Raw genomic sequence first — 12,102 nt, forward strand, 5'->3', positions numbered from 1 at the left:
TGAAGATATTATTCAGGTTTACAAAATATTTAATAGGGTGGAGAATGTGGAACAAGATAAGAAAGGTTAAACTGAAGGACATTTTAACAGGGATTGGTTTTAGGCTGGCTGTGCAACACAAACAGGTTAATGAACCTATTAGATACAGACTTTCTCTTGGGTATGCCAATCTATCTAATATTAAAAAACTTTGTGTACAGCTACTAACTCTCTATCAGACTTTCAAAAGCAATTGTCATTCTTAATACACTATTTCAGAGGCTAACCAGCCATGATTTTTTGGAAAATACCGCATCTTCAATGTGTCAGCCAGAATCATTAATCTCTTTGGAAAAACCTTGCTATCTGTTCCAAGATGGCACCTTGAGCACTGCTATGCTGTTGTTATCTCAAACAAGTATCTGCCCAGCCCAGCCAAAGCACCTTCTTAAGCATGTGCTTCTGCAGACTTGGACATTGCCTGATACCACTCATCCTTACAGGCACTCAGGAGACTGGAGACCAACTCAGCCAGGCTGGAGAAGGAGATTGTGTTGGAGGGAGAGGGAAAAAAATGTGGACCTTAACTGTGAATTCAAGTTCTGTGCTAACACGGCATAGCAAAGAGCACTGCAGAAACATGCTGCTGCCTGAGAATCTCGTGCCCCTTTGCTGCAGATTATAGGAAAGTTCACTTCCAGACCCTCCTTGCTGAAGTGCAGTACATTTAGTTGTCCTGAGAAGTCTTGTCAGTGTAGCTCAAGAGAAGCTGCGTATGCCTTGGGAGGACAGGCTACTCAGACATTTAACAGCTAAACTGCAGAGATATTACACAGCACTCATGAAATGCAACATTTCCGCTTCTCTAAATGTGTGACATTTAGACAGGAGCAGTGCAGAAGCACTGACACTCAGACTACCCTTTTGCAATGTGTTAAGACCCAGCTCCAGGATGGAGAGAAGAGTTTGCTGAGTTTTTTTTTTTTTTAATAAATCATCCAAACAAAATCATTTTGACCCAACCTGCTTCTCAGAGCTGTTGTGGCTGATTATTTTTAGGTCGATACGAAGCTCACACCAGAAACAGGAAAATGCTGCACAAACTTACTATTTAGTCAAGCTGCCTTCCATTTAACCTCTCCCCCAAACGAACAATAAAACTGTAATATAGCAGGAAGCATTGGCCAGCTTTAACACCCGGCAACACACTCAGTCCCAGTTCTATTGTGCAGTGAAGACTGTTTTCCTTACTGATGAGCTCAAACCGTCTGCCATGAATTACTTTTTCATGGGAAATAAATACACACTTAAACAAGATTAAACACAAATGTTCTTTAGTGGTGTCTAAAATAATACAAACGTTTTTTAGAACAGCAATAAACAGACTTCATGATGCAAATAATTACACCCTGCAGCCTTTATGTAAAGATAAGTGGCCAGATTCTTGACTCAGCTTCTTCACTGTAAATCCAGAGTAACTACACTGAATTAACACCTCTCTACATGGATTCTGGAGATACTGAAGTGGTACTGAACTCCGAATCTGCCCTGTCTTAGTGGGAAGGGTTTTGCACACATGGGAAGTGCATGGCTGAATACCTATACGGTCGTAATGGAGGCACCTGTCCCTTATTCCCCCATACAGTTTAGGGTAATGAAGTCAGATTCTGGCTGTGGACTTCTTGAACATCTGATATCACTTCAGGACCAGAAGAACGCTCTACAGAAAGCTCTACAGCTATGGCAAAGAAAAGAGAAGGAGAAAAAGAGAGGACTGCACAAAAATTCATGAAGGATGAAGGCAGTGTTTGCGTGATGGGCTGGGAATCAAAGATCAGTCTCTCAGAGATTAAGAAGTGCCACCTCGTTTGATATTTCTGTAGGATGGGAAGGATTAGCACATGTTCAGAATTCTTTCTGAAAAGTTAAGATTAGCTTAAGTTTCCCATGCAATTGCAATTTTCATGTAGAGTTTTGCATGATGGGTCTGTTAGGCTTTAATAACCCCTGAAATGAATCTGGAACAGAGAACATGGCCATATTGGAAAGCTTGAAAAATAAGGTATTTCCTTAAAAATAACATCAAAAATAATGTATTCAGTTATTAAAAGGGTCTCCAGAATTTATATGAGAACAGAACTTAGTCACAGCGTGGAATCAGAATTGTAACTATTTTCTTCCCATTTACTCTCATTTTTATATTTTGAAAGCAAGCACTCTGCTCTTACCAGGACTTGTGAGGGCTCCCAGAGCACCAGTCGTTGTGGAGAGAGGATTTGCATTGGTGGTGGTAGCTGAGGTTTGGGCGGCGGCTGCTGCAGCTGCTAAAGTTGCCAAATTCTGTAATTGTAAAGCGTTCATGCCTGTATGGAGAAACAATAGGGTTAATTAAAAGGTGCCATTAAAAAAACAAAACAAAACAACACGTTGTTTTCAGTGGATATGGAGCTTTGGGTGTAGCTTGCTAAGAGATTTTTTTTTTTTTTTTTTTAAACAAAAGGCATTTATAATCTGGTAACCACCTTTTAAAGTCCCCAAATAGCATCTCTCACCTTTCTGCCTTCGGAGTGGGAGAATATGGCAACGGCACCAGCCTACAGTTCAGGGAAATTAAATCTGGTTTGTGTCTCTTCTATAAGGCGAGTGTGGAATTAAAAGTCATTTAAACTCTGTGTGAAGCCCAGGGGCAATACTATTCCCTAGCACAACAGGGGGTATGAAGAAGATAACTAACATTTAAAACACCTTCAAGATTGGGTCATATAATTGGGATGAATATAATTTGTTTCCTGTGTCTCCTCTGAAAGTATCTACGAAGACTACACTGTGCAGTAGCCAACAGTTGCGCTGATTTTTCTTTTGATGTTTCATTTCTAAAATCATATAGGAACTAAGAGCATCGAATTAATATCAGACTGATGACAGAACCATCACTGAAGCGGGGACATTTAGGCCATAAGCTCTGCCTTATGGTAACAAGTCCACTCAGTCATCTCTTACTTCATTACTTTAGAAGACGTGGGGGAGGTACACCTGCATTTCAGTAAGGACCTTCAAGAAAAGCTTTCATTTAAAAAGAAAAACATATAATATAAATGGTAAGTAAAAAAAGACAAACAATAAATACAATTTATGTGAAATAGAAAAAAAAAAGATGAATAAGGAACAGCAAATGGCATTCATTTGACTTATTTCAGAGAGATGGAAGTGCCTTCAAAAGTACCTACCTTTTACCTTGGACTACACAAAGTACTTAGGCCCTTATTCTACGGAGGACTGCTTCAGTATGAGATTAAAATGCAGAGACAAGTTAGGGGCTAATGTTAACCAGACTGGATCCTGCTCAGGATCCTCTGAATAAGATGCAACTGTCCAAAGGGGGCTTGGATGGCAGCGAGAGTTCGTAATGTTAGTTTGGACCTGAGAGAGATCTCCACATGTTCTCTGAGCTCTCAGTAGAATTAAATAAGTAGACAAAACTGTAAAACACTACAACAGTTTCCTAATGTTCTTGTAGTCTAGATAATATAAGTATATACAAAAAGTTAGTTGGTAGGAAGAGTAATACCTTTTTTTAGACCAAGTGACAGAGCTGGGATGACTGCATGAGTTTTGGGGAACACTCAAAGAAGAGCTTGAGTACCTGAAAGCTTGTCCAATTTTTTTTTTTTTTTTTTTGAACATTAGCTTGTCTAACAAGAGATATTATTTCTTCCTACATACTTTGTTTTTCATACCAGGGGAACCTAATAACAACTTGGAGAAGGAAAAAAAAAAAAAGAGGTCAAACGTAATATCTTGTAAGCATGTTTGAGAAGAAAAAAAAGATGAAATTGAGAGGTATTTTCTAGGAAATGAGAACTTCTGCAATAACATAGACTGACAACACTTTCAAATGCATACATCTGAGACTCAGGTTGTGTACAACAAATGAGCTCCCCATAGAGCTAAACATACAGGTATTCTGTCCCGGCATTAGGAGCTCTGAGGTGAACCTTGATTTAAACATCTATTTGTAAATAAAAGTCTGTATTTAAATACAGCTTGTTTCAACAGAAAGGTCAGGTCCAAGATGAGCATGCAGCATTGCTCTGGTTCTAACTTCTGTTCCTCAGTCAGCTGCCTGGCATCAGCTCAGATATTTGTACTTTAGAAAACATGGCATGACAACAACATTAGGAGTAAGGTTTCAGTTCATTCAAGACTTGCCACTTTGCAATCTACATAACACACTTTGAGGAATTATGCGAAAAAAATGCTTTTTCTGGTTTATTTTAAAAGCTAATGACCATAATAAATATATATATATATGTACATAATATATATATATATATTTTTTGGCCAACATTACCAACCCAAATTATTTTGCAAGGCACAATAATGCTACCCTAGTCACAAGTCACTAATAATCTAGACAATTAGGTGTAACTGTTAAATAATATGATCACAGGAAATCACTGCATGTGATCATTCTTCTAACCCACCTCTTACAAACTGTAAATGCTTAAAATACGAAGATAAGCCTGAAATAGCAAAACTGTACGCTAATTACATGGACATTTGATAAATAATGAAGAATTAGGCATTTAATACCCAAATGAATAGAATAAAACTGCTTAAAATGTCTCAAATCTTGAACAAAGTCATCTTCAGAATCATAAAACATTGACTTTTTTAACCTTTGATTTTTACTGAGAGTCTAAACTCTGTGATTTTTACTGAGTCTAGTTAAATATAGGAGGTATATTTGGAACAAGGTATTAACAAACATATTTGTTAATATATCCCTGAAAACAAAGATGGTGAGGAACTTAGTTTTCAATTTACATTTCAGTGAAAATGTACAATTCAGATATTTTGCAAGCATTTAAAAAAAAAAATTACTTAGCTTACTCACTCACTTTTTGATTATACAAGAAGCCTGGTGTGTAAAATTCTCCTTTTTCATAAAAAAAAAATAAATCTCTTTCTTTGGTAGTAAGATTCTGCAGGTTATTTTGAACAGGAATGAAGATGACTTAAAAGTTGTCTAGCTCTTTGCAAATAAGCCCAAAAATAACAAAAACAAAACAAAACAAGACAAAGTGGTCTTCAAAATGAGATATGGCATCCATTTTCATCCTGGATTGATATTTGGTCCTTATGGATCTTTTACCTTCCTTTTTTATAAGAAGTATAAGTAACTCAGCAAACAATGTCCAGCAGACATTGCTGGTCTTGATAGAGGCCCTATTTGATGCCATTCTGTAATGGACATTTGATAAAGTAGTGGGTTGTTCTTCACCATGGCAGCATGGTTTTCTATCACCCACTGATAAGTGGTTCATCAGGAGGATCAGTCATAATCAGCCTATATTTATTCTGTGGTGACATTTCTACCTTGAACTTTTAAACAGCATGCATGGCAAGATTAAATAATAGTGAACAAAACATATAGAATGGTACAGGAGGAGAGACTGTAAAAGAGCTTCAGTGAAATGGAATCCCACATCCTTCTGGAAAATGCATAGACATTTCTCCAAATCTCACTTCAGAAGCAAATGGATTTTGAAGCAGTTTAATACTGTTTTTCCTACTGCATTTCATATGCATGGATTTGTGCACGCATGCAAAGCTGCGTTAGGCTGTAGCAGCAGAGAGGCTATGAGCATACAGGGATGTGGAGCTGGAAGGCAGCCCACGCACACCGTACGGTGCTCAGCACAAGTACAGCAGGCAAGACAAGGTCAGCAGGCAGTGGAACAAACAACCACTCTCATTGGGCTTCTGAGCTGCTATCACGCCTATATAGATGCAAAACTACCACCACCATGGCCTCATCCCACAAAAACACTTTTTCATAGAGGGACGTTTCCTCTGGAAGCAAAAGAGGAATCTAACAACTTCAGGAAGGAGCTTCCATGCCAAAAAAAGATTAACAAACAAGAGCTAGGCAGTGACGAAGTCATCTCCCCACCCAGTGTGTTTGACTGTAGAGGTGACTAAAAGACACTGGCCCCAAACCAGCTCTGCAGATGTTATGGTGTGTCCACTACAGAGCCTTTAGGAAAAACAAAAACAAGAACAGCTTGCTGTTGTCAAACACGTGTCAGAGAAGGACACCAAAGAACCTTGCTGCACCCAAAAGTGGCCATTAGCCTGGGCTCAGAGCACATGCCTGTCATCCAGCGTGCTCTAGAGCCAATTGTGTTAGCCACTTTATCCTTAATGTGCATCCTCTCCAGGATCTTCTGTTTGCTGAAACTTATAAAAAATAAGTTCTGCCATCAGTGCTTCACATTCACTAGCTATTTTTTCATCTCTGCTTCCTCTTTGTTGGCTTTTCCCAGCAACTTGTCAAGTGCATCAACATCCCGCTTGCTAGGACAACCTTGGAGGAGAGAAACCAAAAACTCTCAAGTCCCAGACCCAAAAAGCACTCTGCTTCAAATGGGGATTTTGGATCAATTGCACTTCAGCCAAGGCATAGTTCTGTGGGACTAATCTGCTCTCTCATTCTCCTCTCTTTCACACACTGTCTTCACACATTTCCCATCCTACAGTTTTTTCGAAACAGTCCCAAATCCCGCAACAGAGATGGACCGAAAATGAGTAGATCGTTTTTATTTGAAAGTGCTGCTCACTCAGCACATACACCTCTCTCTGAAGAAATGCAAATTGCTTAATGCTGAAGAACAGCCTCATAGGCAGAGCTGCACATGAAAAATGAAAATCCCCCTGTAGGGAAAAAAAAACTTCTGGGTAAGGAATAACTCTTGATCTTCATGATAGAGACGATGTTGGGAATTAAAGTGGAATGATTAAAAAAAACACAGAATCACAATACAGTTTGATTCCATTTTTAATAACATGTATTTACCAATGTGCAATCAGCTTGGCAAATATTCAAGATTGCAAGGAAATTCAACTTTCATTTTGTTATTTGGCAGATTAGAAAAAACAATTAAATTATGTACAAAACAGATGCACAGTATGCCTTGCTTGAAACTTAAGATTTTTTAAAAAAATTATTTATAAGGATAGGGGCATGAAAATTTAATTTAATGTTCACCTTAGGTAATTTTGTGTCTTATTGTTCACAGCAATTACCATAAATCTACATATCAATAAGCAAGAACAGATGTCAGTTGTTACAAGTGCTTGCCAATCAGGCCTGTTAAAAAGTGACAGATGGATGGTGATAGAACATTCTCATAAGGCCTATTAGCACATTCGCAGGAAATTTTTGTAGTGCTGCACAGTCACAGATGCAGTTCTGTGAAAACACGGGGAAATTTGAGAGCACAAGATTTACATTTTACAACTTCTTGTACTGCCTCCGACGCAAACTTTCATAAAATGAAGCAATTTGCCTCATTTCAGTCACCGCGGTTTTTCTCCTGTGATAACCGTAAATTTGGAATTACTGGGTATTTGTAGAAGAGCCGACAGAATAACAAACCAGTCCCGAAGACTTCTTTGGTCTCATCAGATCTGGGTTTCCAAAACCACAGAAAAATTGTGTAAGGAAATAGTCAAATTTGCTCGCTGAAAAAATGCCTAATATGGGAAGACACTGACCACATTTTAAAGACAAGATATGCACTGAGAATTTCAAAATCAGTGGTGATTATCAGAGACAAATATGAATAGCTCAGAAGCAGTCTTCAATGTCTTGAAGTCTGTGGTTGCCTAGCTTTTTTTTTGGAAAATTTATCTGTCCCTCTTGTTAGGATTCTGAATTAAATTCTGACTGCAGCTTAAAAAAATTCTCATAAAAAGTAAAATTCGTCATCTCTGGGCCAAAAAGCAACCAGTTGCTAACACTGATATAAGCCATTCTGGATGCTTAATGGGGGTAAATTCTTCTTGGTCTGTGTCTGAAAGTGGGATGTTACCTCAGCAATATTCAGAGAATTAAAATGGACAGGAGACTGTTACCTCCAATAAATGCTCCATTAAATATGCTCTGCCCGTACCTTTAGAAAAGCTGCTTATATCAACAGTGCTTAAGGTATCCTGACCATGTAGTGTGTGATTTAGGAAAGCCCTTAAAATAACTTTTAAGTCCACATTTGATCTGCCTTGATAATCATATTATTTAAGAGTACATGCTTAAATCCGACTGAAAGAACTACTAGTTGATTCACATAGGATTTCAGCCCATTTCCAAGTTATACAATCTCTTAACTCATTCCTGGCAAGCAATGTGCTTTTCTCAATTGCAACTTTCCCACTCCTAGTGGGAGAGATTCATTTGAACTAACTTTGTGAGAATTAAAGTTACTTGCCCAGGCTCTTGCGATAGTCAGGAAGGATAGAATGGATGATTCATTCAACCTTAAAATAGGTAAGATTAACCCCAGGACTTGGAAGGGTGACTTGCCACCTAGGAACGACTTCTCTTCATTGCCCCCTAGGGAGACGGTGCCTGATTTCCAAGCTGCTAAAGTTCAGTGAGATGACTTTCACCTGCAGAGGGGCCAAGGGAATAAAAAGCATCTCTTTCTCCTTTCACTGTTTGTGGAAAGCCCAGCCACAGCTACAGATCTTGAGCCCAGACCTGGCCAAACTCCATGTTATGTACTTTTACCATCTGAATAAGCATGTCTTGTAAGCTGCTGAGCCTTGGTTTTCCTCTCAAGGTGCCTTTCCTTCTCCTGTGAGCAGGAGCTACGTGTGGATTGAGAATAGACTCACGTAAAATTCTGCCTGTCCAAAAAATGTTGAATGGAATTGTTTAATTTATTATCTTAAAAAAAAAAAAAAGCAAATTGTACGGGTTAAATTAAGTAAGACTTTCAATGGAATTAGTGTTACAAAAGCTCAATGCTTTCAGTCCCTGAAGTCAACATTTTCAAAACTGGTAGTTATCTTTAAGAACCAGCTATTTCCCTTGAGCTGGAAAGAGTTTCTCACTGACCTTTACTTTTAATACGATATCCCTAAAGAGGTCATAGCAGGAGAAGCCCTCCTTCAGTATGGCTCTGCTGGAATGAAGCCACCACCGAGTCAGAGGATATAAAAGATCCTTGGGCCAATGCAGAAGTATAGAGCTTTTGTGCAGATGGCCCTGGCTTCCAACTGGTCCCTCCAGATCCACTGAGCCAATCCAACAATTAGAGGAAAATATTCAGAAAGCAGAACCTCGCAGAGTTTCTCTCACCCATCTGCTCCCACAGACTCTGCAACAGGAGGAAATCTGGCTTGGGTAGCAGAAGAAGGGTGAAATGAATTGAAAAGGGCTCTGAATGGGCCAGAAGTTCAACTCAAAACACAACAAAACTGTGAGAGAGTTTGGAATGGACTGGAACAAAAAAATACATTGGAAAAATATAAAAAGCCCCAGCTGTAGAGGGTTCAGGGGTCTGAAATCCAAAGCAAGAAAAGCCAAAAGCATGGATTCTTCTCCTGCATGACTTCAGGAAGTAAAATAAACTGTCTGTCCACTGAAAAGAAAAGAGTCCTTTTGTGTCTTTTATGTGTACTGTACATGTTTACGTGTCTTGACTGGTCACATATATAGACATATTCCTGTATAAGCAAATATTTATTCCTGCCAAAACATTTCACATTAATAGGCAATAGAAAATCTTCATAGATTATATACTTTTGGGCATTTGACTTTTTTTTTTTTTTTTTTTACAGCCACCCAGCAGAGTATAAAACCTCCCTAAACCTCCCTGTTTTTACTGTTGGTATAGTACTCTCCAGGTGCTTCTTAAACAGGCAGGTTGGTTTATATATCTTCTTTTTTTTTTGGATCTGAGTCAAATTTAATGTAAATATTCAAATGACATCGGTCACCTTTGAACTAAGCCTTGCATGCATTTTGTAAATTTGAGGAAGCAATCTTTTTATTTATTTTTTTATTTTTGCTTGAAAGGTTGCTAGTGCTGAGTGTAGCTTGCATTGTCTTTTTTAAATAAGACAATCAAATCACATAATGTAATTCGTCCACATTATTAGCCTTCCCCAAAGACAAAGCACGGGCTAGACACCAAAGCTTGAGAGACATGTGACAGAAAACATTGCCTTTAAATTAGCATTAGCAGATATTGGAGGCAGGGAGGAAAAACTATAAAATATATGCTCAGTGATGGTATGTGCTTGTATGTTCTACAAAGAACAATAAAGCAGTGTTTGGCAAGGTAGGGTTAGCTCCTGTAGTCAAGACAAGGGGATTATTATAATAACAAAGCAGACCTGCAAACTCTGCCAACTTATTTTTACCAGTCTTGACATATTAAATTGTTTTTTTTTTTTTTTCAGCTTGACTCCTGAAATAAAATGATTTTATGAAAATCTCATTTTTCAATAAAAATGAGAAAATCTAAGCTGAGGAACTGAGTGTAGAACCCTAAGGCTTGGAAAGCTAAATGGCAAGCTACTACTTTTTGTCTCTCAAATCTAAATATCACAAATTGTAGTTAAGCCAGGTTCATGATTTACTTGGACTTCACACATGATTTATGAAAATAGGGCAAAGGCAACACTGAACATACAGTAGTGCCAGTGGGCTGTTACACCAAAAACAACATTCACTTCTGGAGCTCATGCTTTGTGTGTTTAATGTCTCTGTGTTAGCCAGTTCTTGAGACTAATCCCCATGTTTCTTTGGATTGGATCCTGATCTTCCAAACAAACTCTAGTTCTCTCCAATTGAAAATGCCTAAACGCTCCTTTCAATAAAAATAAAGAATCCCTGGTTTTGCCAAATGAAATTTAACTAGTCTGAGGCATGATATTAACACAAAGGGAATTAAAACTTCCCACTGAAGACCAGTGTTTTTGCTCTGCTTGCAAAGAAAATTGTTTTGATCTAAGAAATAGTATCACAGAGGACTGCATGTTAAAATTTTTTTTTCACATGTACAGCAGGCTGTGTGCTGTGTCCCTTCTGTTCTGTTCAGGGACACCATGAACTCTAGTAGTACAAATAAATACTTACAGATCTGGAGGTCCCCAATTTTGGACAAGCAGGCGGCTATATGAAACATCCTAATTTAGCAAACTGTGACTTCATTGGGACTTACTCACTCAAGAGGTTCTACAGCCCTGACATGGGCTAGGGCCCTGACATGTAAGTAAGAATGAAATCTCAATGGCTTCTGTGGCTTCTGATCAAACTTCTAGTGTCTGAATTCAGTGGTAAGCATACCCGCTGACTTCGAAGACGGAAGTTTGACCCCTCAAACACAGTGCACATGTTTGAATAAATTCTTGCATGCAGAGTCAACCAAGCATGCAGATGCTGTCATTGCTTATGTTGAGGAATGCCTAACCCTCCCCAGTAAATTCAGCACAAGTGCAAATATTTGTCTGTAAACATATTTTTTTTAGCTCAAAGAATGTGCAAGCTGTAATAATGGATCTTCTTTAGCATCTTACTCAATTTTGTCTAGACTTTAGTCTTCATCTTGACACGTTCTATTAATACGCAAGCCACACACAATATGAAAAATACATATTGGATTCATTTTTGTAAAATGAATGCATACAGCTTAAGTTAAAAACCCTTGGCTTTTATGCTACTTTCTGGACTGTAAGGACAAATATTCAAGGATGGCTTCTTCAGGTAATGCGAGACCTTCCTGCAGACTCAGGATCATTTTCTACTCCTTTTGTAAAATGTGACATACAAATCTTTAATACAAGGTGCACAGCATAACAGTACTGCAGATAAAGTCTGGGGTAATTTATGATTTCTGAGGAGAGGGCATGAACTCTTGGTCCTAATGATGAAATAGTGCTTAGTCTTTTGTGCTTTCATGTACAGCTTTAGCTTGGAAAGAAATTTAGTATCACTGATTTGACCTTCAACTCTAAGGTTTAAGAGTGGCATGTTTCGGGGAAAGAAAGGAGTAAATTTAGAGCAGTTTTGATAACATGACTATAAGGTAAAAAAATATTTATTTTCCGGGAGAGGCAGTCAGTCAATAAATTATCCCATATATGAGTTCATTAGGAATCTAATACTTTGTCAAGAAGTTATATCTCTTAAGTAAAAGTGATGCACTGCTACGATTTCTTAAGATGATTTATTACTCTCAAGACCATATGATTTTCTGAGAATAAATCTGAACCTGGATTGAGAGCCCCTCCTCAAATTACTTGACTAAAACTCTTAGTTTCAACACAGTT

General features: G+C 38.2%; 1 protein-coding gene across 10 annotated transcripts in view; it reads right to left on the bottom strand.

Annotated features, from left to right (window-relative positions):
* The window catches only part of CELF2 (CUGBP Elav-like family member 2), a 373,678-nt gene that overhangs the window by 40,027 nt on the left and 321,549 nt on the right, over positions 1–12,102 (bottom strand). For all 10 annotated transcript variants that reach the window (XM_082759990.1, XM_082759989.1, XM_082759994.1 and 7 more), the window contains one exon: positions 2,208–2,342. In XM_082759990.1, coding sequence (XP_082616116.1) covers positions 2,208–2,342 — 135 coding nt within the window. The remainder of the gene's footprint in view (positions 1–2,207; positions 2,343–12,102) is intronic.

This window comes from Aythya marila (assembly GCF_965140915.1).
Source record: "Aythya marila genome assembly, chromosome: 1".
NCBI classification, from domain to species: Eukaryota; Metazoa; Chordata; class Aves; order Anseriformes; family Anatidae; genus Aythya; species Aythya marila.